This window comes from Nerophis ophidion, linkage group LG08 (genome assembly GCF_033978795.1).
Source record: "Nerophis ophidion isolate RoL-2023_Sa linkage group LG08, RoL_Noph_v1.0, whole genome shotgun sequence".
Taxonomy (NCBI): Eukaryota; Metazoa; Chordata; class Actinopteri; order Syngnathiformes; family Syngnathidae; genus Nerophis; species Nerophis ophidion.
This window is the reverse complement of record NC_084618.1, coordinates 32,524,336-32,551,969: the sequence shown is the minus strand read 5'-3', so window position 1 is coordinate 32,551,969 and position 27,634 is coordinate 32,524,336. Positions and strand designations below refer to the sequence as shown.

Genomic DNA, 27,634 nt, shown 5'->3' with positions numbered 1-27,634 from the left:
ACTGATTGAAACTTTTATTAGTAGATTGCACAGTACATACAGTACATATTCCGTACAATTGGCCACTAAATGGTAACACCTGAATAAGTTTTTCAACTTGTTTAAGTTGGGGTCCACGTTAATCAATTCATGGTACAAATATATACTATCAGCATAATATAGTCATCACACAAGTTAATCATCACACAAACCCAGTTTCCATAAGAGTTGGGAAATTGTGTTAGATGTAAATATAAACGAAATACAATGATTTGCAAATCCTTTTCAACCCATATTAAATTGAATGCACTTCAAAGACAAGATATTTGATGTTGAAACGCAAAACGTATTTTTTTTCCAAATAATTAACTCAGAATTTCATGGCTGCAACACGTGCCAAAGTAGTTGGGAAAGGGCATGTTCACCACTATTACATCACCTATTCTTTTAACAACACTTAATAAACCTTTGGGAAATAAGGAGACACATTTTTGAAGCTTTTAAGGTGGAATTCTTTCCCATTCTTGTTTTATATACAGCTTAAGTTGTTCAACAGTCTGGAGTCTCTGTTGTGGTACTTTAGGCTTCATAATGCGCCACACATTTTTAATGGGAGACAGGTCTGGACTACAGGCAAGCCAGTCTAGTACCTGCACTTTTTTTACTATGAAGCCACACTGATCTAACAAGTGTCTTGGCATTGTCTTGCTGAAATAAGCAAGGGCGTCAATGATAACGTTGCTTGGATGGAAACATATGTGCTCCAAAACCTGTATGGACCATTCAGCATTAATGGTGCCTTCACAGATGTGTAAGTTACCCATGCCTTGGGCAGGGGCGTCGCCAGACATATTTCACTGGGGCACGTGCCCCACTGTTGATCTGCAGTGCCCCAGTAGAAATTTCACTGATAAAAAAAAAAAACGCTTCAGAGTTTTAAGTCTACATAACATAGACAACAGCGCACATACTACTTAGTATGGTAATTGATTGCTACTGTATTCACTCCACGTAACAATGACACATGGCTAATTAATATGGTAATTTATTCACGCGTGGATCGAGACTTCGGTTGAGAGAGAGAGAGAGAGAGACAGAAAGAGAGAGAGAGAGAGAGAGAGAGAGAGAGAGAGAGAGAGAGAGAGAGAGAGAGGCGATGCGAATCACTGCTGAGGTAGGTAACATTAGCCAACAACAATTATTTTGATTTTGATTTGACTCAAACTGTAACTCCTAGATGGATATCAGAAAGTTATTCGCCTGCAGCAGAGAAGAAGCAGCAGGAATGAGAGATGTAAGTGAAGTCCTAGCTAGCTAGGCAACATCATTGTCTTAAGTTGATGCTAAGTTAGCTAACGTTCTTCCTTGTATCAAGACAAACATATTCATTTGCTGTACGAGCTGTCGGGGGAATTTCCAATGAACATGAAACATCATGTTGGTTATTGTCTGCTGGTTCTGCATCAATGATGATTTGGAGTAAGCATGTGTGAGTTGAGTGCTTCTCAAATGGTTATCTTCAGGAATAAAATTTTTTTCCATATCCTCAAGTCGTGAGCCAAATTTTTAAATCATTCAAGTTTATTTCACAGAAAAATAGCACAGTAGACTTGTCTTGTTAATCGGTGTGACTTTGACTAAAATAATCTTGTTTTGTCACCAGAAAAATGGCTACAGCTAAAGCATCTTGTTTTGTTTCCAGAAAAAATAGTAACATTTCTGTATTTGTTTTCAGAAAGATGGCTGAAAATATTGGGTTTTGTTGCCCCATTTAGATTTTTAAAAAATATATTTCCATGTCTGTCCTGAGTCCTCCTCCAACTTGTTAGTCAGTTTGCATTTTGCTAAAATACTCACTAATAGTCACTAGAAAAAAGGCTAAAATAATCTGGTTTTGTTGCCACAATTTGATTTTTTTCTCCCTAAACTTTTTATTTCATGCACACATCTGACTACGACTCACTGAACATGGCACACAATCCACTTTTATGTCAAGACCCACCAGTTGGGAACCACTGGTCAGCTGTATAACAGTTACTGTAATATTTCCATGTCTGTCCAGAGTGATTGACCACTTTGCAAAAATGAAAATGAGACGTTACAGTTTACTTCTCAGAAAATGATTCCCTGAACAGACACACAAGTTGTTCATTTATTCTACTACTGTGGCTTTATTATTTTGTGTATATTTTATAGTTTTGTGTATCTGAAATAGGATTCGCCACATTGACATAAATGGAAATTAAATAATATAAAAAAACCCAGAGATGTAGGGGTGCTTTATTTTTTGTTTTACTTTTGTAGATGTTAAATTTGCAGATGATTACTGCAATAAATATTTCAAAAAGATTCATTGCTCTTCACGGTGGCAGAGGGGTTAGTGCGTCTGCCTCACAATACGAAGGTCCTGCAGTCCTGGGTTCGAATCCAGGCTCGGGATCATTCTGTGTGGAGTTTGCATGTTCTCCCCGTGAATGCGTGGGTTCCCTCCAGGTACTCCGGCTTCCTCCCACTTCCAAAGACATGCACCTGGGGATAGGTTGATTGGCAACACTAAAATTGGCCCTAGTGTGTGAATGTGAGTGTGAATGTTGTCTGTCTATCTGTGTTGGCCCTGCGATGAGGTGGCGACTTGTCCAGGGTGTACCCCGCCTTCCGCCCGATTGTAGCTGAGATAGGCGCCAGCGCCGCCCGCGACCCTGAAAGGGAATAAGCGGTAGAAAATGGATGGATGGATGGATCATTGCTCTTCCTTTTTGCTTTTACCAGTAGCAGTTTAGAAGTCTGGAGTAAAAAAGTGCACAAGTAGGTCAAATGCATTAGTTAATTTCAGGTGGTTGATAAAAGATCCATACAACATAATCTGATATGATCTCATAGTTTAAAGCACTATTTATGTATTTTTTATGATAAATAAGTGCTAAAAATGTTTTTGCTTGCGCGCTTTGCACGCTCACATGAATTATTTGTGCCCCAGGTGTGCCCCAGTACAGTATTAGGTCTAGTGACGCCCCTGGCCTTGGGCATTAATGCACCCCCATACCATGACAGATGCTGGCTTTTCAACTTTGCCTACAACCTAGAACAGTCCTGTTGGTGCTTTTCCTCTTTGGTCCGGAGGACATGACGTTCACCGTTTCCCAAAAATAATTTGAAATGTGGACTCGTCCAACCACAGAACACTTATCCACTGTGCATCAGTCCATCTTAGCTAAGCTCGGGCCCAGAGAAGCCGGCGGCGTTTCTGGGTGTCGTTGATAAATGGCTTTGGCTTTGCATAGTAGTTTTAACTTGCACTTACAGATGTAGCGACAAACTGTAGTTACTGACAGTGGTTTTCTAAAGTGTTCCTGAGCCCATGTGGTGATATCCTTTACACACTGATGTCGTTTTTTGATCCAGTACCGCCTGAAGGAACGAAGGTCCATTATATGATTGCTTACGTGCAGTGAATTCTCCAGATTCTCTGAACCTTTTGATGGTATTACGGACCGTTGATGGTAAAATTCCTAAATTTCTTGCAATAGCCCGTTGAGAAATGTTGTTCTTAAACTGTTTGACAATTTGCTCACGCATTTGTTCACTAAGTGGTGACCGTTTCCCAATCCTTGTTTGTGAATGTCTGAGCATTTCACGGAAGCTACTTTTATACCCAATCATGGCACCCACCTTTTCCCAATTAGCGTGCACACCTGTGGGATGTTCCAAATAAGTGTTTGATGAGAATTCCTCAACTTTATCAGTATTTATTGCCACCTTTCCCAACTTCTTTGTCAAGTGTTGCTGGCATCAAATTCTAAAGTTAATGATTTGCAAAAAAAAAAAAAAAAAATGTCTTTGTAGCATATTCAAGTGAATATGGGTTGAAAATGATTTGCAAATCATTGTATTCCGTTTACATTTACATCTAACACAATTTCCCAACTCATATGGAAACAGGGTTTGTAGTATATATATTGAATTATTTACCTTATTTACAATCGGGGGGTGGGATGAGGAGCTTTGGTTGATATCAGTACTTCAGTCATCAACATTTGCATCAAAAGAGAAATGGACATTGAAACGGTGTAGGTCTTACTTAGTATGATATGTACAGCGAGCAGAGAACCTAGTGAATTCAGATAGCATAAGAACAAGTATATACATTACAAATACATTCGATTATTTACATTAGGTTATTTACAATCCGGGGAGATGGGATGTGAATGGAGCAGGATATTAGTAAAGGGTTGATGTTACCTGGAGGTGTTGCCTGGAGGTGTTTTGGTGCATGTACAGTAGATGGCAGTATTGTCCTGTTTAATATTGTGACAACATTGCTGTTTACGGCTGACAAACTGCTTTACGGTAGAGGAAAATATGACTAATGTTGTTGTGTGTTGTTAGCGCACTGGGAGGACGTTAATGAAACTGCATAACAATAAACCCACATAAGAAACCAATAACTCGTCATCAATCGTTCTACAGTTATAACGTCATTGGGTAGGCATGCTAGTTATATTGTGGTAAAGCGGACGTGAAAACAGGCTGTCCACACGTCACTTAGGTCCGCATGGAGCTGGAGGGGGCGTGGCCTCCAGATCCGCCTGAATTTCGGGAGATTTTCAGGAGAAAATTTGTCCCAGGAGGTTTTCGGGAGAGGCGCTGAATTTCGGGAGTCTCCCGGAAAATCCGTGAGGGTTGGCAAGTATGGTCCAGACTGGCACAGAATGCACAGCAAAGTGCTTCCTGGTCCCATCCACTCTCAGCGGCTAAGTACGTTCAGTTCAGTTCATTTATATATTTAATTCATAAAAAAATCAAACAAAGGAATAATAGAAAAATAAATCAATCAACATTACATTAAGGAAAAACCATAATGAAAAGGAGCAAAAATCATTTGAAAACTTATATCTGCCCCCTATTTTCACAAATACAATTGACTTTCAATGTTGGTAACTTCGAAGCAATATTTTTAATATACAACAATAAAACCAATAATGAAGAAATCATTCTACTCCGTAATATCTTTTCATCATCATGATTTTTTTAATACAGAAAGAGATTTACATTATCACTGTAACTGTTGCTGAGTGTGCATGCTTTAAAGATGTGTCATAAATAAATAAATATTAATAAAAATCCCAAAACCAGTGAAGTACAGAATACAATGATTTGCAAATCTTTTTCAACTTATTTTCAATTGAATAGACTGCAAAGACAAGATACTTAATGTTTGAACTAGAAAACTTTATTTTTTGCAAAAATTAGCACATTTAGAATTTGATGCCTGCCACATGTTTGAACAAATCTGATACAAGAGGCAAAAAAGACTGAGAAAGTTGAAGAATGCTCATCAAACACTCTTTTGGAACATCCCAACTCATAATTATGAACAGGTGGGTCGCCATGATTGGGTTAAAAATCAGCCTCTATTAAATTCACAAACAAGGATAGGGCGATGGTCACAAACGCGTGAGCAAATTGTTTGCATTGATTGCCCACGACCTTCGATTCCTCAGGTGGTACTGCATCAAATAAGCAACATCAGTGTGTATAGGATACCATCACATAGGCTCAGGAACACTTCAGAAAACCACTGTCAGTAACCGCAGTTTGTCGCTACAGCTGTAAGTGCAAGTTAGAACTCTACTAAAGCCATCAACAACACCCAGAAACGCTGCCGGCTTCGCTGAGCCCAAGCTCATCTAAGATGGACTGATGTAATGTTGAAAAGTTTTCTGTGGTCTGACGGGTCTACATTTCAGATTGTTTTTGAAAACTGTGGTGTCCTCCAAATCAAAGAGGAAAACAACCATCCGGATTTTTATAGGCGCAAAGTTCAAAAGCCAGCATCTTTGATGGTGTTACGGCTACTCTGTCGTTCCAAAAACCTTCGAAAAAATAAAAATAAAGATTGCAGAGTCGCCTTGAGGAGGAGGTTTATGAAGCACTAAATTCCAGAATAAGCACTCGCGAAGATATTTCTAGATTCAAAATGTAAATTTATTTTCACAAACAAAAAATATTCACCGTGGTTGACTTTCTATTTAACCAAAATAACTTATTTAGTGGTAAACAAACTATTTCACTCCTCAGTGCTTCAGCATGTCAGACAGACAAAGGCAGCGCCCAGCTGTGCTGTCTTCCTAATTATAGGAGGAGGAAGTGGCTCTCAATGAGAAGCGTGAGCAGCTGAAAACAATAATAATTAATCTAAAACATCAAATAATCAATCAACATCATCATTGGTATTGGATTCCATTGTCAAAACAATTAATTAATAAATAATATAAATAGGGTCCAACAGATGGTATGGGGTAATTAGTGCCCAAGGCATGGGTAACTTACACATGCGTGAAGGGACCATTAATGCTGAAAGGCACATACAGTTTTGGAGCAGAATATGTTGCCATCCAAGCTACGTTATCATGGACTTTTTTGCAATATGTTGCTGCCATAAAATTTTAAGTTAATTATTATCTCAGAAATATTTTTTTTCTCAGTTCGAACATCAAATATATTGTATTTTTCAGTCTATTTAATTGAAAATAAGTGGAAAAGGATTTGCAAATCATTGTGTCCTGTTTTTATTTACAAATTGCACAATGTGCCAAATTCACTGGTTTTAGGTTTTGTACAAAGAGCAAGTGTCTTCATGTAAAGGTTATTTAAGTGGTCCAAGAAGACATGGGGAGAGTAATCAGGACCATACTCCTTCTCCTGAAAGCTACAGTTCCAGTCGGAGGCTCGCTAAAACAAATAAAGCTTTTTTTTGGACGATTCCTCGTTGGCGTCTTTTTGGCTGATCACCCATCACACAGTTACTCTGTCCTAACAGAGTCACACAACTAACAATGTACAACACAGTAAAATAGACAGCCGTCAACGTTGTTGCTCGGAGAGTTAACCAGTAACCTAACTAGATGATGCTCACCAGTGAGCTTGTTTCGGCACTCCTGATTGTTTGTCTCCCTGTCCTTTAATTACATTTTTTGGGATATTTCATTAAAAAAACACAAAAGTGATATTTTGTGGAGTCCCACGTTTTTGCAGAAATTGTATGTGCCTGTAGTTATTCTACAGCACACTGTGTTCCTGTTAAATAATATATACATTGTGGGATCTGAGCCGAGGATGTCATAGCTTCTGCAGCCCTTTGAGACACTTGTGATTGAGGACTATATGAATAACTTGAGTATTGATATTAGAGTATAAAGATCTGGTATCGATATTTCAGTAATGACAACCATTTTGCTATAGTACTAGCTTTACCATCTTAGCGTTACGTAAATGACGTATAGTTTGTGCTTCAAATCTTCTGGTTTGCTTAAACAGTCTTTTCCAATAGTGCATAATTTGTGAATAATAATAAAGTACAAAGAGTTTGAGATAGCTGAAAGAAACCTTTATTTTTTTGAATATTTTTTCATCCTGGTCACATTTGTGTCTTTTGGTAAAAAGATTAATAATTGTTATGTCTCAAACATTGTAACATTTGTGTCATCCTCCTCGAAGCCTGCTTCAGTCCAAATCACAATAGCAACAAAGAAAATTACAGGACGGTCAAGAAACAAGTTTAACAAATTCAACAAAGTGTCCCAGATGTCTATGGTTTTGGGGGTACTTCAAAAACATTTGAACAGTTTTCCAAATAGTTTTACTTTTGATTATAGTGGTGGGTTGTCCACCTTTCAATGTCATTCTGCTATAAAATAAGTGTATAAGAAATGGCTCTGAAAACAGAAGACTAAAGTTTTCAATTGCACTCGTGCTATCCTGTAACAAATGTACAATACAATTTTAAGCGCAGCGGCTTGACAGAGTGGTGCGTGAAAGTCTGCTCCTGCTGTGATGTCCTCCATGATATATGGTGCGGCGACATTTGGCCCCCTGAAAAAGATAAAACTGTGTACAGTTAATATACCTTCGAAAGACAGCCAACTTAAAAACCCACGACCATCCAAAACTAAACCAGTATTAAGTCATTTTAGTCATTAGAATTCTTGAAATTGTGACAAAAAATTGCAATAACTAATTTCACTGGTAAGTGTGGTGTCCACTTAAATTATTGCCTCACCCGAAAGAGAGTCCTATTTTTTTTTTAACCTTCATAAAAAAATAACAAGGTTTGCTAAAAATTAACGTTGGTTTTACAGACCGAACATGGCCATGCTGTTAGGTAAGGGTGAAAATCTTTGAGCACCTCAAGATTAGATTAGGGTTTAAGGGTTACAATTCGATTATAAAGCAATTATTGATTAACTTCTTTTTCATGCATTTTTTCCCACTAAATAAGCAGTCATCGCTTATAGGTAACATTGTACTTCTAATATAACACAAGTTAAATTAATTTTCATTAGGGATTTACTTATTAGGGTTTTACCCTACTGAATCTGATCATCCATACGAGATCCTCCATCATCCATATGAGATCAGCCGATACCAATAACATGTATTAACTGTAAATATGTATTTATTTATGGTGAGTGCTATTGACAGTGTAACCATATCAGTGCAATATTTAAGTAACTTACTTATTTCTTTTTATTTGATACAATTGTTTGAGCAAAATAAAGTAAATAGCACGCAATAAACAAAAAGCAAAAACTACCATCAACACAGGCTGGAGCTCTGATGACGAAGGCCGCTGGCAGCCATAGAGTCCTCAGTGTATCATTGAGTCCAGTGTAAAGCTTTCGTGTGTGCACACTCCTGCACGCCGCTGGAGCAGCGTACTCTGCAGCGTACTCTGCAGCGTGGACCAATAAAAATATTGTTCTAACCCAGGGGCGTCACTTGGTTTGAAGAACAGGGTGGGCTTAGCCCCCAGGGGGTTCTTGTGATGCGGGCGTGCGAGAACATTTTTTTTGCCCTTGCAAGATCTTTTCGCTCACAACTTTTTGGCACTGTATTAGAATTAAAAAACTAACACTGAATACATCTAAATGATTTAAGTCATCTTTAGTAAGCATGAGATGGCCCAAACATAAGGAGAATGTTGTTGCATGGAAAAGCAAGCAGGCAACTTGCAAACAGGGATACGTTACAGATATGATAGCAGTGTAAATGAACTTGCACAGCATAACAGAGTAGTCCTGAAAACATAGGAGGTTCTGGTGGAAAGAAACGTTCTTGCCTGGAAAACACAGGCTGGATGTCCACCATATGTTGTCTGTGCACAACCTCTTTGATTCAGAATTTTTTGCACTTGGAAGGTTTTTTTTTTTTTTGCTTACAACTTGTTGTTACTGCATTAGAATTACACAGCAAAGACTGTAATTCTAATGCAGCGTAAGGCGTACCCCGCCTTATGCCCGAATGCAGCTGAGATAGGCTCCAGCAGGGGCGTCACTAGCTTTTAAGGACAGGGGGGGCTTAGCCCCCAGGAGATGAACAGGATGTGAGCGAACATAGCAAACGAGTACAAAACTTTACAAACTGCTAACAAAGACTTAGAAATTATTCGTTGTTATTATTATTATTATTTCAGTCGGTTAAGGAAATTAAATATATATGAACGTCTGAATAGAAATGAGAAACGTTTATGTATACTGTAAATAAGAAAGACTGCTGATCTGAAAAAGAGCCAAAGCTGTCAAAGAGCTGAGGGACCATCTTCAAAGTGCAATGCTGAAACAAATAATGCAAACAATAAAATGTAACTTCCAGGGCTTGACGTTAATGATGTCCCGTCGTCCCAGGGACGGTAAAAAAAATGCACTGGACGATGGATTTTAACCATTTTTTTATTTTTCTCTTAATGTATTTATTCATTTTACATTTTATATAAATGTCTTGGATTTTCCTCCCTCTGAAAATCCTATGAAACAAGCCATCCTATAATAATACAACAGCTATTAATGTAACAAATCAACACACTAAAACAAATACATTTTTAATGATGTTTTTTAAAATTACTTTAACAATAGGCTAATGTATACTACTTTATATAGATTCTACAAGAAACACGAAACTTAAAAACGAAATTATTTACAATTGCAGACACAAGGTTTTGTCCAGCTTCACTCATTGTAAAGGAAAATGGAAGTCCACGCAGGAGAAAAATGACTACAAATATGGTGTCTGGGTTTTTTCTTTACATTATATTATATTATATATATATGTGTGTATATATATATATATATATATATATATATATATATATATACATATATATATATGTCCTTACATAACATCCTCAGAATGACTGACAATTAGGAGGACCAATAGTCAACATGATCCACCCAGAAATAAATGAAACAAATTGCTTATCGATAAGCCATTTAAAATTATATTTTTTTTAATATTTATTTATATGTATCATTATTATTCTACTCACTTTCCCAGAGAGGCCTCTCCCCTCTCACTTTCTGTGCTCCTCTGCCCTTACTCCTACAGGTCAATAGGGGTTGTGGCGTGATTATTATTATTATTATCTACTGATGATAGTCATATGTGAATGAGCTCAGCTCTTATTTCTCCTTTATGTGTAAAGTGACAAACGGCTGATGCTCCAGAAGGAAGTAACCCGAAAGATAGCAAATGGTAAAAAAGAGAGCAAATTTAACTTTATAAATAACCAGGACCTTCATGATGCATTTCAAGCTAAATAGCTAACTAATTAGCAGCATTGTTTTAGAGCGGGAATGTAACTGCTGCCTGCGAAACAACAAAAGAGGTTGTCTATAGTGTTTTAGACAGGTTTTTATTTGTCAAACACAGAACTGGTGTAAAGTGGAGCTAATACATTTTACTACAAGCAGTCAGGGTGGGACCAAGTCATTGTTTTGCAAGTCACAAATAAGTCTCAAGTCTTTGCCCTCAAGTCTCGAATCAAGTCCCGAGTCAAGAGAGGCAAGTTCCGAGTCAAGTCCAAAGTCAAAACTGAAGTCTCAAGTCAAGTCCCAAGTCCTGCATTTTGAGTTTCGAGTCATTTCAAGTCCTTTTAACCACAGACTAATATATTTACACAGATTGTGTATGCTTTTAAAACGCTGTATGTATTTACTATTAAAAAAAATAGTGCTGACATTGCACTTCATAATAGCACTATAAACCAGTTATTTTAAACATGTTACTCATTCCTTTACAGCAGGGGTCACCAAAGCGGCGCCCGCGGGCGCCAGGTAGCCCGCAAGGACCAGATGGGTTGCCCGCTGCCCGCTTTTTTTTTTTTTTATAATTTTTTTAAAATTGTTTAAATTTTTTATGAATTTATTAATCATTCCAACAAAACAATACACAACAATACCATAACAATGCAATTCAATTCCAAAACCAAACTTAACCCAGCAACATTCAGAACAGCAATTAATAAACAGAGCAATTGAGGACATACAAACATGACACGGTACAATCTAAAAGTAGTGGAACAAAAATGAATATTATCAATATTAGTAACAATTTAAAAATAGCAGCGATTAAAAGTCCCTCATTGATATTATCATTAAAAACATTTACACATTAGTAATGTAGCATTTACGCATCCCATAAGCTTGACAGCACACTGTGTCCAATATTTTACACAAAGATTTATTAAGTCATATTTTGGTTCATTTAATGGTTCAATTTGGTTAATTTAATTTTCATTTTTTTCGTGTTTTCTCCTCTTTTAAACCGTTCAATTAAGTGGTTTTTTTCATCATTTATTCTCTACAAAAAACCTTCCGTAAAAGGAAAAAAAATGTACGACAGAATGACAGACAGAAATACCCATTTTTTATATATATATATATATATATTTAGCTATTATTGTTTAAATCACACTTACATGTAACTTACAAATGACAATATATATATATATATATATATATATATATATATATATATATATATATATATATATATATATATATATATATATATATATATAAATATATATATATATGTATATATATATATATATATATATAAAGTGTAAAACTGGTAGCCCTTCGCATCAATCAGTACCCAAGAAGTAGCTCTTGGTTTCAAAAAGGTTGGTGACCCCTGCTTTACAGAATAAACACATTTGAACAAACAAGTGCAACTGTACTTATTTGCACAAAAGTGTTATCATTGTATTTCCATGGCGTATTGCATTGGAACTAGTTCCACAGCAGTGTCCATCCTGTTCTTACCTTATCTCATTGATCTCATCTCATATTGTATGTGTTTATGTGTGCGTACACATGAAAAACATAAATACATGAACATAACAATAAACAGAGTTGTACTTTTTAGATGTCAGGGCCCTATGGAATTTGTACACATATTCTTAATATGGTATACATTTTAACTGACCTTTATTTGACTGTTTGTCTCTTTGTAAGTGGCTAAAATACGCGATGCTGCTGACCGCCGTCTAACGTTATGTTACTGTGTGTGATACAGTCACTGACATAACATTATGTGTAGGTACCCTCATGCGACCCTGCTTAAAAAAAATCACTTGACAAAAAGTATGAATAAGGTAGCGAACTGTAGTGGACGCAACAGATTGTAGTGTTTGCAATGACGTTATAACCATAGACATCTTATAAGTAGACCCAGCATTGGCTGCTGTGATGCGAGCAATTTGGCCGCCATCTTGAAGTGGTGATGAGGAGCTGGCGAGCAGCCTAAACTGACAGTTGAGAGGTAGAAAACAAAAATGTCGGGCTGGTGTTTAACGTTTTCCTGTTCTAATGAGCGTAGTGTTGAAAATAGGAATCGGGGGATTACTTTTCACAAGTAAGATTTAAAATTAACGTACTATTGGTTATATTTGTGAAAATAATATTACCACAGAGTTGAGAAGGAGCAAAGATCTTCACTATTTGTATGTGAAAATCACAAAGAAATCTTCTGGCGGAGAATGACCCCCCTACAGGGGTTTGCTTTACAAACTTTCAGCCCCACTTAAAACAAAATTCACCAGCCACCACTGATTATGATGCTTTCTCATTTTAGGCAAATCATAAGACAATACTCTCTTAACAGTATAACTGTAACCAGGAATAAGTCTTCGAGTAACAATATTCAAATTAGCATTTGAATATTGTTGGGTAAAACAGGTTTTATTCTGAATCCAGTGAAACAGATTGGTGGTTTTAACTGATACAAAGGTGTTTATTTATGTTTAAGTATTTGGCAGACACTTTTATCCAAAGCAACATACATGAAAAATACATATAAAACAATCACTGTAAACGTGATCGTTTACGGGAAGAATGTAATAGAAAATATCAATACAAATTAAGTGTCAAGATAGAAAAAACTCTCTGCTGTTTCAGGATACAGTTTATTTGTCCGTAAGATATATAAATATCTAATATAATCATACATTGTTTGCGTAAGATATACACACATATATATATATATATATATATATATATATATATATATATATAACCTAATCATATTGTTTCTTCAATTTAAAAATAGCTCACCGTTTTTATTATTCCCAGTTTTGATCTTGGACGTCTGGTGACTTATAGCATATGAGAATATTATATTATTGTTAAGTAAACTATGAACATGCCAAAACATGTGTCCTTTATCATAGTTACACTTATGACAAAAAACGTGTGAAAATCAGTGGTATTCAGTGAGATAAAATGCGCTGACAGTTCGCTGCTCCTGCCAAATTAATTGCACTGAGTGGAGTGGATCACCACTCCAAGATGGCGGCCGCACGTCTCGTCTCGTCAGCGCCAGTAGGCAGTAGCGCTCCATGCTGCATACCTGCAGGACCGCAAGCAAGGTTGCAGAGAAAATGTGGATTGGATTTGAGTGATGTGGGCATTTTCTATATGAACAAGTTGAAGTGAGGGGTAACTGAGTGAATAATGACAGGTTATATGATTATTTATTTTAAACTCTTATTCGGGCCACTTTAAAATGAATATTTCGGCATGTATTTGAGCGCCCCTAAAATAGGCCTAGTGACACCCCTGTGCTCCTGCGACCCCCCGCGACTCCGAATGGGACAAGCGGTCGAAAATGGATGGATAGATGGATGGTAATTTAATATATTTATACCACAGGTGTCAAATTCATGGCCCACAGGACACACCTGGCCAGTAGGGATGGGTGATGTGAACTATCACACTAACCTGCCATTTCTGGTGAAAATGATTAAAGTGAAGATAAAAAAAAAAAAAACACCCATAGAACTCCACCTTTTTGACTATGAGTCTGTCAGTGCATCCAGTCTTTAGAGCCCCCAAAACACTACTCTAAGCTAACACTACGGCTATTAAACTACATTCTTTAAGTTTGAGTACCACACCTATACTGCAAAGCTGTAAATGTGATTTGCTTATCATACGGTGTGGCAGTTATTTTTCTGTCAGCAATATTATTGACATTATTATTATGAGTTTTAAATTTCAAATCAATCAGTGTGACTTCAGTGTGCACTCTCCCGCGCTCCGGTCGCATGATGGCAAATTATACTTATATGCATCATCATTATTCACTGAAATAGACAAATACAAAATAAATTAGTTGAGGAATTAGCAGAAACATTCGAAAATAATGTTGCATTCTGGAGACATTTTTCCTGTAATGTGAACGACTACTTAAAAAGATCAGATTTGCCAATAAAAATCTGAATTGGACATCCTACCCTGCGGTCTTGTGAACACACTAAACGTCGCCTTAATGCTGCTGCGGTCCGGCTTGATCCTGCTAAGGTAACAGTAAAAACGTGGACTGAATTTTCAGTATAGTAATGTGGGCATTATTGATGGAACGGATTGGATTGGAGAATATGCACTGACAAAGGGTCTTCAAATGATTTATAATCAAAGTGAATAATGAAAGATTAGATTATTTATTTAAACTCATATTCCTGCATATTTTGTTGAATTGTTCAGCTATTTTGTTTAGTAAAGAACAATTTCAATAGAAAAAATAATCACACCAAATTATTTAGGGTGGCTTAAGAATATTTCGGTGGTCGCTAAAGCTTTCCTTAATTAGGCCTAACAACGGCAATAATCTAGGGGTGTAACAATACGTGTATTTGTATTGAAGCGCTTCGGTACGGGGGTTTCGGTTCGGCACGCGGGTGTACCGAACGAGTTTGTGAGCAAAAGTCTTCACAAGCTGCTCTGCTTTCTGCTCCTGTGTCAAAACCAAGCATTGTCCCGCTCACACAACGATCTGATTGGTTACGTACAAAGCCAATCAGCAGTACCTATTCAGAGCAATGTAACAGCCAATCAGCAGTGCGTATTCAGAGCACATGGAGTCAGTGCTTAGGTGTAGGGATGTGTTTAGCTGGGGAGCAGCGGACAGCGTACTCTCCCCAAATTATAAAAAACACCTCCCAGTCACAAAAACTATTACTAAAATCACCCGTTGACCTTCTATAAACTTAAACTGCAGCTCAGCTCGCTCGCAGTTCTGGCTTGAGGTGAAGGGTAATTAGCTTTTAGCGTAACGTTAGCTCATTTTGCTGTTTTGCTGTTTTGCTGTGTGTGTGTTAGGGGCAGCAAAGCCCTGTCTGTCTGTTATTTCATTGAACTCCATGGTGTTAAGGGATGAATAGTCTCTCCTATTGCTATTGTACTATTTTTTCAGCTATAGTTACATTATTCATTAGTAATGTAGCAGCCTAGTTTTGAATGGCAGAGTCCCTACTACCACATGTTGATAAAAATATAACATTTACATAATAATTAAAAGTCAACTACAGGCTTCCCAAATGCTGTAATAAATTAAGTATGATGAGTTGACTTGAAACTGTTTAATGTTGCACTTTTTATATGTAGAAGAAAGGTTTTGTCATTTTATTTCATCAAAGCAACAACTTGAGGCAGTTTAATGTGGATTAACGTGGGCAAAATTATTATAGTGTTCCCAATGTTAAAATGATAAAGTCATTGTTTACAAATTTGGTAAATAAATAACCAAAAAATCTATATTTTGTTGTTTTCTTACTGTACCGAAAATGAACCGAACCCTGACCTCTAAACCGAGGTATGTACCGAACCGAAATTTTGGTGTACCGTTACACCCCTACAATAATCTAATCACTCATATACTATTTCTACCTTCGGTATGGACACTGTCAATTTATGGATTGATACGCTTGACCGCTACACACCAACAGAGCAAAAAAGTTCCTCTTGTATACAGTGCATTTTGCCATGTTACAGTCTTATTCCAAAAAGGCATGAATTCATTTTTGTCCTTAAAATTCTACAGGCAATGTGCAAAGTTTTTTAATTTTAACAAAAAAAAATTCCATTTGGCAGCAATTATAGCCTTAAGTCTGGCATGCCTATCTTTGGGAAGTTTCACCAATTCCTCTTAGTACCACTTCTCAAGCGCCATCAGATTGGATGGGAAATGGTGGTTTTTGCCAAGATGTCTCCGTACATTGCTGCATTCATCTTAGTTTAGTCAGGGAGGTGAAGTTAATTATATTTATATAGTGCTTTGTGTTCTCTAGAGACACAAAGTGCTTTACATACATGGATGGGAATGAAGATTTACAAAATCAGCTGAACATTTTTTAATCCTAAAACACTGCTTTGCGGAGGGCCGCACAGCGGCCGCACCTAAGTGCACATAGTGCACTCGCCTGCTAGGGGGGTCTGGGGGCATGCCCCCCCCAGAATTTTTTAAAAATCTATGTTAGCTTAGGATGCATTTCCTGCTATTTTGAGTCAAAATCTGTTGTTAATCTTCACCTTCAGTTTGATAGATATATCGAGCCATGCCCAGTTCCACTTGTTTCTCACGCCCTTATCGATATCTTTCGCTAATGAAGCATTCTTATCTTGAATAAGCTTAACCATGTCTAAAACAGTTTTGTCAATAAAGAAACGTGTTAATTGAGAGCTACTGTGTTTTCTTTCCAGATTAGTCGCCGATAAACACAACCAATTTAAACAGAATACGAGTTCAGAAACGCCCACAATAATTGAGGATCAGGGACTAAATATTGTCGGCAAACGACGCGTGCAGACGCCTATAACGGGCAATGTCCTTGGTTGATGTAGTCAGCTGATAGTAGAGCTAGCCAATCTGCTGCCTTCACACATTGGCATTGTATTTTTCGCGGGAATTCTCTGCCTTGTACTGATAACTAGGTCAACGCAAAGACAAAAACCTAACCCCCCCTATAATTTTCTCCCCGGATTTAAACGATTCACAGAAATGACCCTGGCGGTAGGGGTGTAACGGTACACAAAAATTTTCGGTTCGGTACATACCTCGGTTCAGAGGTCACGGTTCGGTTAATTTTCGGTACAGTAAGAAAACAACAAAATATACTGTACATTTTTGGGTTATTTATTTACCAAATTTGTAAACAATGGCTTGATCCTTTTAACATTGGGAACATAATAATAATTCTGCCCACGTTAATCCACATTAAACTGCGTCAAGTTGTTGCTTTGATGAAATAAAATGACAACTTTTCTTCTACATATAAAAAGTGCAAAATTAAACAGTTTCAAGTCAACTCATCATGCTCAATTTATTACAGCATTTGGAAAGCCTGTAGTTGATTTTTATTATGTAAATGTTATATTTTTGTCAACATGTGATAGCAGAGACCCTGCTATTCAAAACTAGGCTGCTACATTACTAATGATTAATGTAACTATAGCTGAAAAAATAGTACAACAGCAATAGGAGAAACTATTCATACCTAAACACCATGTAGGCTTAATGATGCACTTACATTATTATATACACTATCAGAGACAGAAACTCTTCATTTAATATAATGTCCTTTTTTGCTGCTTCAACACACCTCAATCAACACTGTCCATAACACACACACACACACACACACACACACACACACACACACACACACACACACACACACACACACACACGCACACCGCAAAATGAGCTAACATTACGCTAAAAGCTAACTAGCCTTCCCCTCAAACAGGACTGCGAGTGAGCTAAGCTGCAGTTTGTTTCTAGAAGGTCAACGGGTTCATAGTGATGTTTAGAAAGTAGTTGACTTGGAAGTGTTAAGTGTAATTTGGAGAGTCCACTGCTCACCTGCTAAACGCCTATCTGCTCGACGCTGAAGAGCTGACGAGATGCGCTCTGAATACGCACTGCTGATTGGCTTGTTATCGCTACTGTTGTAACCAATCAGATGGTTGTGTGGGAGGGACAATGCTGGGTGCTGTGTACAGACAGACACAGAGGCAGAACGGAGTGGAGCAGCTTGTTAAGACTTTAGCATAGGCGGCTACTTCATATGTTCGTGTGGAACTCGTTCGGTACTCCTCCACACCGAACCAGAAACCCCGTACCGAAACGGTTCAATACAAATATACGTACCGTTACACGTCTACCTGGCGGCGCCAAAATCAGCGGAATGCCGCGGATCCGCAGAAAATTCCCATCCCTGTACATAGTAAAACCCTTTATTTACATATTTAGGCTACATTTAAACCAGTGTGGGTGGCAGTGGGAGCAGGTGGATAAAGTAACTTGCCAAAGGACACAATGGCAGTGACAAGGATGACAGAAGCGGAAATCGAACCTAAACCCTCAAGTTGCTGGCATGGCTGATCTACCAACCGAGCCACGCCGCCCCAAGGCGAACAACAACCTGATAGTCACCCTGTCAGAGCTACAGCATTCCTCTGTGGAGAGGCGAACCTTCCAAGAAAGACAACCATCTCCGCAGAAAACCACCTGTATAGTGTGAAAGACTCTCTGACCATGAGAAACAAATGTTTTTGGTCTTATGAGACAAAGATCAAACTATTTGGTGTGAATGCCAGGCATCATATTTGGAGGAAATCAGGCACCGCTCATCACCGGGCCAATACCATCCCTAAAATGAAGCATGGTGGCAGCAGCATCATGCTGTGGAGAAGTTTTAGCGGCAGGATTTGGGATACTTGTAAAAAAAAAAGAAAAAGATGAATGGAGCAATGTACAAAAACTTCCTGGACGTTTCCCATCCAACTTGAAGGAGCTTGAAAAACCGCAGTGGGTCTGCAAAAACAATCCTTCTCTTTCAGTGTCAGTGATTACAGTTTGTTTCACACGATGTGAAGAATTTCACAGTGTATTTTCTATGGTAACTCAACCTAAGTATCAAAGCTTCTTCTAGCTCCTGCCTGTATATTAGGGGTAATTGAAAGTAAAGTCTTACATTCATGCGTTTCAAAGTTTAAGTAAGTAGGGGTGTAATGATAAACGGTAATAATGATAACTGCGGTAAAACTCCCGATGTTACAGTTTTAAATTAAATTTATCGAAAAACGGACATTGATATTTGCACTTTGATAAACTCATGGAATGACTGGCGCCAGCTCATGACCTTAAATGCTAACTGGAAAACAAGACACATTAAGGAGTACGGCACTATTTTTTGGAATGTTGTCTACAGTTCACAATCATTATAAAAAACATTACAAGGGATGGATTTTATTTACTGCGTTCTAAAAATTAAATAAATGTAAATAAAAGTCCGCTTACAGCGGAGCCAATGAGAGCTCCTCTATTTTGCCAATAAAATCCAATAAAAAAACATTCACAAACCTTTAACAATACTCAATTTAAATTTTGTGATTTGAATATTAACCAAGTGTTAGTGATATTGTTTTTACAAGTGCTAACGCAGACACCTATCTATACCAGCGCTGTGATCACAAGCCTGTGTGCAATTTCAACATGATTAACTGGCGAGGTGTTTCCTTGCTTCATTGCTCCCTGGAAGTTTATTGTAGATCATAATTCATGCATCTCACCTGGACAGAGGAGGTCTGAGGCCGTATTCTGATGTGTTGGTACACTTTGACAGCCATTTAGAACCGGGAGATGGCGAGAACAACACAAAGAGATACCCGGTTGCCCACCCCCACTCTGTTTCGTTACATGCACTGTGGTCATTTTTCATCTAAATGGGAATATATGAAAATCCTAATGACAGCAGATGTTGCACAGAAGGTGATGTTTTATTATGTTTGCTGGCTCTCATTAATTCTGCAGTGAGTAATAACCAGTGATGGAAAAAAAAAAGCAAATGTACTGTGTTTATTAAAATAATGCACCATGTATGCTTAAAATGTTTTAAAATACACAAATATTAGATGCCATTATTACATATATACTTATATCATGTACAAACCCCGTTTCCATATGAGTTGGGAAATTGTGTTAGATGTAAATATAAATGGAATACAATGATTTGCAAATAATTTTCAACCCATATTCAGTTGAATATGCTTCAAAAACAACATATTTGAAGTTCAAACTTGTAAACATTTTTTTGTGGCAAATAATCGTTAACTTTAGAATTTGATGCCAGCAACACGTGACAAAGAAGTTGGGAAAGGTGGCAATAAATACTGATTAAGTTGAGGAATGCTCATCAAACACTTATTTGGAACATCCCACAGGTGTGCAGGCTAATTGGGAACAGGTGGGTGCCATGATTGGGTATAAAAGCAGCTTCCATGGAATGTTAAGTAGTTCACAAACAAGGATGGGGCGAGGGTCACCAATTTGTAAGCAAATTGTCAAACAGTTTTAGAACAACATTTCTCAACGAGCTATTGTAAGGTATTTAGGGATTTTACCATCTACGGTCCGTAAAATCATCAAACGGTTCAGAGAATCTGGAGAAATCCCTGCACGTAAGCGATGATATTACGGACCTTTGATACCTCAGGCGGTACTGCATCAAAAACCGACATCAGTGTGTAAAGGATATCACCACATGGGCTCAGGAACACTTCATAAAACCACTGTCAGTAACTACAGTTGGTCGCTACATCTGTAAGTGCAAGTTAAAACTCTACCATGCAAAGCGAAAGCCATTTATCAACAATAACCAGGAACGTCGCCGGCTTCGCTGGGCCTGAGCTCATCTAAGATGGACTGATACAAAGTGGAAAAGTGTTCTGTGGTCTGACGAGTCCACATTTCAAATTATATTTGGAAACTGTGGACGTGGCTTCCGCCCGATTGTAGCTGAGATAGGCGCCAGCGCCCCCCGCGACCCCAAAAGGGAATAAGTGGTAGAAAATGGATGGATGGATGGACGTGGTGTCCTCTGGAACAAAGAGGAAAATAACCATCCGGATTGTTATAGGCGCAAAGTTCAAAAGCCAGCATCTGTGATGGTATAGGGGGGTACTAGTGCCCAAGGCATGGGTAACTTACACATCTGTGAAGGCACCATTAATGCTGAATAGTCCATCCAGGTTTTGGAGCAACACATGTTGTCATCCAAGCAACGTTATCATGGACGCCCCTGATTATTTTAGCAAGACAATGCCAAGCCAAGTGTTACAACAGCGTGGCTTTGTAGTAAAAGAGTGCGGGTACTTTCCTGGCCCGCCTGCAGTCAAGACAAGTCTCCCATCAAAAATGTGTGGCGCATTATGAAGCGTAAAATACGACAGCGGAGACCCCAGACTGTTGAACAACTTAAGCTGTACATCAAGCAAGAATGGTAAAGAATTCCACTTTCAAAGCTTCAACAATTAGTTTCCTCAGTTCCCAAACATTTTAGTGTTGTTAAAAGAAAATGTGATGTAACACAGTGGTGAACATGCCCTTTCCCAACTACTTTGGTACATGTTGAAATTTTAAGTTAATTATTATTTGCAAAAAAAAATAAAGTTTATGAGTTTGATCATCAAATATCTTGTCTTTGTAGTGCATTCAACTGAATATGGGTTGAAAAGTATTGGCAAATCATTGTATTCCGTTTATTATTTACATCTAACACAATTTTCTAACTCATATGGAAACGGGGTTTGTATATAAAACCTTAAAGGAGGTGTTAGGATATATTTTTAAGGGCTTAAGACATTTTTTAGACGCAACTCCCATAGAATCTATTGTAAGCTGACTTTTGACCGCATTTATTTGATATTTAAAGTGAAAACAAAAATAACATCCATTGGCATGTCCTTCATAGTGATTGTCAACACTAGGCAAAATTAAAAAAAAAGTGCAGTTCCTCTTTAAGAAATGACATACCCCAATCTACTCTTAAAAAAAAAAAAGCTCTCTGAGCAACTAAGCCATTCAATTGTGCAAAATGAAAAACACTAAATTGGCCTTAGTGTTTGAATGTGAGTGTGAATGTTGTCTATCTGTGTTGGTCCTGCGATGAAGTAGCGACTTGTTCTGGGTGTACCCCACCTTCCAACCAAATCCAGCTTAGATAGGCTCCAGCACCGCCCGCGGCCCCAAACGGGACAAGCGGTACAAAATGGATGGATGGAAAATAAGGTTGTGTCGTCCCCAAATTAAATACTTTTAAACAGTTTAGAAACCATGGCAACCTCATTGATGTACATAGGAAACAGTATTGGTCCAAGGAAAATCGCATGTGTTGACGAGTTATATTTGACAGCCCTATTATAAATCATAAAATAAATCGCGTCCCTACTTCATGGAAATTAATCCAGACCGCCACGTGTTATATTTTAAACACTTTTCTTGTCTACATAACATGTAATGGTGGTTCTTTCGTCTAAATTTTGTATAGATTATGTTTTACAAACCGTTTTCCAGCCGCTTTCTTCAGGATGCGCCGTTTTATGGGAGGTCTTATTTACTGCCTCCATTTCAACTGCGTCTTCTCCCAGTCATCGAGCTACTTTGTATTTGAAATGGCAACAGCCGAGGATGCATGAGCATATATGAGCTTATCTACCCCACACAAGATAGAGAAAATGAAAGAACCTATTGACTACAATGCAAAGCACCCTGGGTACATACAGTTGTGATCAGAATTATTCAACCCCCACACAATTTTGGTGTTTTAGCAAGTTGGACATTTATTTTGTATTTTGTTTATAGACATATCAAATAAAGATGCATTAAAAAGACAAATGCAACTTGAATTACAACAATATATTTTGTAACATACCAAACAGTGTCATTTCTCTTAATATCTCATTGACAAAATTATTCAACTCCTTGAAGATCATAACTCTTAAGAACAGAATTTGAATAAGGTATTTTCAATCAGGTGTTGAAAACACCTGTAGATGTGATTAGAACCTTAACGAGCAACAATTAAACTGATTGAAAAAGACTGTGATGCTCAGCTTCCTGTAGATGGTCAATGGTGTATTTGCAACATGGTGAAGTCCAAAGAGTGGTCAAAGAAGTCAAGAAAGGAGGTAATTTCTCTTCATAAGAAAATATATGGATATAAGAAAATAGCAAAGACATTACACATTCCAAGAGACACAGTTGGGAGCATAATTTGCAAGTTTAAAGCTAAAGGCACAGTGGAAACACTACCTGGGCGTGGTAGAAAGAGGATGCTGTGTGCAACTGCTGTCCGGTATTTGAAGCGTACAGTGGTGAAAAACCACTACAACAGGACATTGCAGAGGGGGGAACGCAGGTTTCGTCCCAGACAATAAGGCGCGCACTACGAGATAAAGGCCTCCATGCCAGAACTCCTAGGCGCACCCCACTTCTGACTACCAGGCACAAGTAAAATTGACTCCAGTATGCCAAAAATCATCTGGACAAACCCCAAAGGTTTTGGGAAACTGTTCTATGGAGTGATGAGATAAAACTGGAACTCTTTGAGCCTATGAATCAATGTTATGTCTGGAGGAGAAAAAAATGAAGCTTAAAAAGAGAAGAACATCTTGCCTACTGTTAAGCATGGCATCATGCTCTGGGGCTGTTTCTCTGCCTCAGGTACCGGGAATCTCCAGCGCGTTCAAGGCATTATGAATTCTATTTCCTACCAGGATATATTAGCTGCAAATGTCATGAAGTCAGTGACGAAGCTGAGGCTTGGGAGACGTTGGACCTTTCAACAGGACAACGATCCCAAGCATACCTCCAAATCAACGTCAGAGTGGTTGCAGAAGAAGGGCTGGAAGACTCTGGTGTGGCCTTCACAGTCGCCAGACCTAAATCCTATAGAAAACCTGTGGTGGGACTTGAAGAAGGCAGTTGCAGCACGCAAGCCCATGAATATGAATGAACTGGAGGCCTTTGCCCAAGAGGAATGGGCTAAAATACCTGTAGATCGTTGCAAGAAGCTTGTGTCCGGTTATGTATCACATTTGAAGGATGTAATTACTGTCAAAGGGTGTTCTACTAAGTACTAAAGATGCATGTAACTAGGGGGTTGAATAATTTTGTCAATGAGATATTAAGAACAAATTCCTTTTTTGGTATTTTGCAAAATACAGTGTTTCAATTTAAGTTGCATCTGTGTATTTAATGCATCTTTATTTGATATGACTATAAACAAAATACGGAATAAATGTCCAACTTGCTAAAACACCAAAATTGTGTGGGGGTTGAATAATTTTGATCACAACCGTATATACCATATATGTATAATCCGCTGACGGTTTTACCAATTTGTGACGTCACCAATTGTGCACATTCGAAAAAGTTTGTATGGCAGAAGTATAGGAAGGCAAGATTATATTACAAATATTTCCACAATGCATCAGTTTGATTTCAAATTTTTGGGACTTATTTATATACCAAATACAGCAGATACTAATTGGTAAAAAAAAAAGTTGGTTTTGCATAATAGGGCTTTTTTAAACAATACAGTATGAGGTGGGCTTCCCATAAAGCAGGGGTGTCAAAATTGTCTTCGTTAAGGGCCACATCCCAGCTATGGCTACCCTCAGAAAGCCTCTAATGACAGTTATAGTTACAAAGTTAAAATCCCAACGATAGTCGCACACACACACTAGGTGTGGTGAAATTATCCTCTGCATTTGACCCATCCTCGTGTTCACCCCTTGGAAGGTGAGGAGAGGAGTGAGCAGCAGCAGTGGCTGCGCTTGGATATCATTTTGGTGATTTAACCCCCATTTCCAAACCTTGATGCTGAGTGCCAACCAGGGAGGCAACGGGTCCCATTTTTATAGTCTTTTGTTTGAACTTACGACCTTCAAGTCCCAGGGCGGACACTCTAACCACAAGGCCACTGAGCAGGTAAATAATGTATTAATTTGCCTTCGCATTTGATTATTATATAGAATTTTAAAGCACACTGTAAAAAAAAGAATATTTAGATTTCACAGCAACAAATCTGGCAATGCAGTTCCTGAATTGTTACCGGAATAAAAAGGGTTGTTTTTTCCCCAACATTTTACTGTAAATGTGAAAACGGTACCACTGTTTTTTTTTTTTAATTCCGGTTTGTTACCATCAAAAATATGCGCTACTCTTTATCAGTTTAGAATAATACACAGTTAAAAAAAATAATGAATACTTTTTTAAGCAAATATACTCTATTGACACATATTAATACTCGTCAGCGATCCTGTTCTGTCTCCCTGTAATGTTTGTCTGATCTTGAATGGGATTGTGCTGAAAATTTTAATTTCCCCTCTGGGATTAATAAAGTATGTCTGATTCTGATTCTGATAATATTATTTCCCGGGCCTTGAGTTTGACATCTGTTCCATAGAGTACCAGGGAACGCTTACCAGGGGACGGCGTGGCGCAGTGGGAGAGTGGCCGTGCGCAACCCGAGGGTCACTGGTTCAAATCCCACCTAGAACCAACCTCGTCACGTCCGGTGCTGGTTGGCGCCTTGCATGGCAGCTCCCTCCATCAGTGTGTGTGAATGGGTAAATGTGGAAGTAGTGTCAAAGCGCTTTGAGTACCTTGAAGGTAGAAAAGCGCTATACAAGTACAACCCATTTATCATTTATCATTTACCTTATGACATAAAATATAAATAGAAAACATCATTTTTTTTCTAACTTTGCTGAAATGGTTTAAGGATCACTGGAAGACATATGAGATAATTAAACAATGACATAATTAAATAAGGCTTACCGGAAGCTTTATGTTGTCTTTGTCTTGTCCTTTGATCAGATGAGCTTTTCTTTTTTCTCGTCATCTGTCAATTCAGTTTCTCTGTTCTCCACCTCCATTACGGTTTGTTCTTCTTCCATTCCAAAGAGCACACTCTTTTTTAAGCTGACAGAGATCACTAAGGCTTGCACAATGCCGTAAATCAACGCAAACTCAGGGAGATGCTCCTGGATCAGCCAAAGTAGTCCAGCCATTCCCACCGTGGACACAAAAAACATTGCCATGCCATGTAGCCAAAGCTTCAGTGGTCCCTGGATGCCCACAATCTCCAAGATCAGCTTGACAGGAGGTGACACAATCCACAGGAATCCCACCACAAACAGGTCAAACAGGTGGCGGAGGAAATTAAAGCAAATTTCATAGTGCTCTGGGTACAATTCCACATGTTGGTTGTGCACAAAGAGTCTGAAAGGTGATGTCAGCCGGGAAAGTGGTGTTGGGGATGGAGGAGGTGTTCCGTAGTCTGAATAATCCCCATCAATATCCCAATCGGTTTTGCTGATGTGGCATTTTCTTTTCCTGAGTCCACTTGGTAGTGTTTTCTCTGTCCAAGGACGGTACGACTTTGGAAGGTATTTATTCCACCATTTTGAAACATGTTGAACAGTTGGCTCTTTTTTCCCTGCCCAGAGTTCTTCAATTTCCACAGGCTGAAGTTTCTCTGGAGCCTCCCAATACTCGTCCTCTACAGGACTGATTTGTTCTTTTTGCCGATTCCATCCTCCCCAAAACCAAGAGGTCCAAGTTTTTACACTGACAGTACATTCGCTGGTGTCACTGGCCCTATTGTTTTGAACTTCCTTCATTGTGGTTTTGTCAGACACAGCACTACTGCTGCTGCCCCAGGAGCGAACCCACCCCCATGCTCTTCCTACCACAGCGGTCATGGTTTCTCCTTTGATACTGAAAACTTATTAGCTTCTCTTGCCTTACTTGTTAGTCAGCTTATTGGAAAAGCACACGTAGACTGTCAGTCCAGGTAGTACAAAAATATCAGTGGGGTTCTGTTGTTGCATTACTTAGGTCTACACCACAAAAATACAGCATTTATTAGTTACACCTCTGGTTTCCATATCTTGCTTTCGGCAACACCTGTTTTAGGGCCGTTTAATGTGGAAGTAAATTACGTTGATTTGACGTTTTAATCTCATATAGCCGACGTGATTGTTCAGCAAACCTGTCCGAATTTCACGGAGTTAGTTCACTCCATGTACCTGTGAAAGAGAAAACAATACTTTCAAGGCTTGACATCGTCCTTCCCACGTAGACAGTTTTGGGCAGCTAATGCTGCTCGGGTCTACTTGATCTCGATAACATTAGCTAATTTGATACGATACAAAGTTTAAGACTAATGTAAGGCATATCGCATAACATCTGCTATAAAATCTAGGTAAATGACAAATCACAAGCGCTCAAAACCATACATAATCTTGCAATAAAATAAGAGATCACCTCCGTCGACGTTAGCAGTGTCACTGCTAGCTCTGGATCGTTAGCTTGCATTCCTGCAACTCCACCCAGTTGACAAAGCCCAAACATCGGGATGTCGCGTCATTGGCCCACACATAATTTTGATCTAGATTTCAACTGGAATAAGGCTTGCAGTAGAGAGGATATATCTTGCTTGTTCCCTCAAATGTACATTGGGGAAACAGAACAAAGAAGGTAGATTACGGGTCCACGATAGACTTTCAAAATAAAACTTACGTTTTACACCGGTTTGCCTTCCTTTTGTACAACTTAGGTTTTTTTTTCTACAAATGGATTTTCCAGTTTAAGTATTTTATTCACCTGTCATTTCAGTAATCTTTAAGGTGCCGTTTGCAAACTCATTAACATTTTTAAGGAAAAAATATACCCCCGTCTAGTCCAG

General features: G+C 38.3%; 1 protein-coding gene across 5 annotated transcripts; it reads right to left on the bottom strand.

The window, feature by feature from the left end:
- Positions 1-27,469, bottom strand: lg08h6orf47 (linkage group 08 C6orf47 homolog). 5 transcript variants are annotated; one of them, XR_009807811.1, is made up of 4 exons: positions 27,214-27,469; positions 25,723-26,975; positions 25,368-25,565; positions 7,345-7,851 (listed from the first exon to the last, which is right to left on the bottom strand). XR_009807811.1 is itself a non-coding variant. In XM_061908298.1 (3 exons), the coding sequence occupies exon 2, from the start codon at positions 26,646-26,648 to the stop codon at positions 25,758-25,760; it is 891 nt and encodes a 296-aa protein (XP_061764282.1). In that variant the 5' UTR covers positions 26,649-26,975; positions 27,214-27,469; the 3' UTR covers positions 1-2,678; positions 25,723-25,757. The 5 variants fall into 5 exon arrangements, 3 of the variants coding, with proteins under 3 accessions (XP_061764282.1, XP_061764281.1, XP_061764280.1); XR_009807812.1 differs by having other exon boundaries at positions 25,368-25,547; XM_061908298.1 differs by lacking the exons at positions 7,345-7,851; positions 25,368-25,565 and adding an exon at positions 1-2,678.
- Positions 27,470-27,634: the final 165 nt, after the last annotated feature.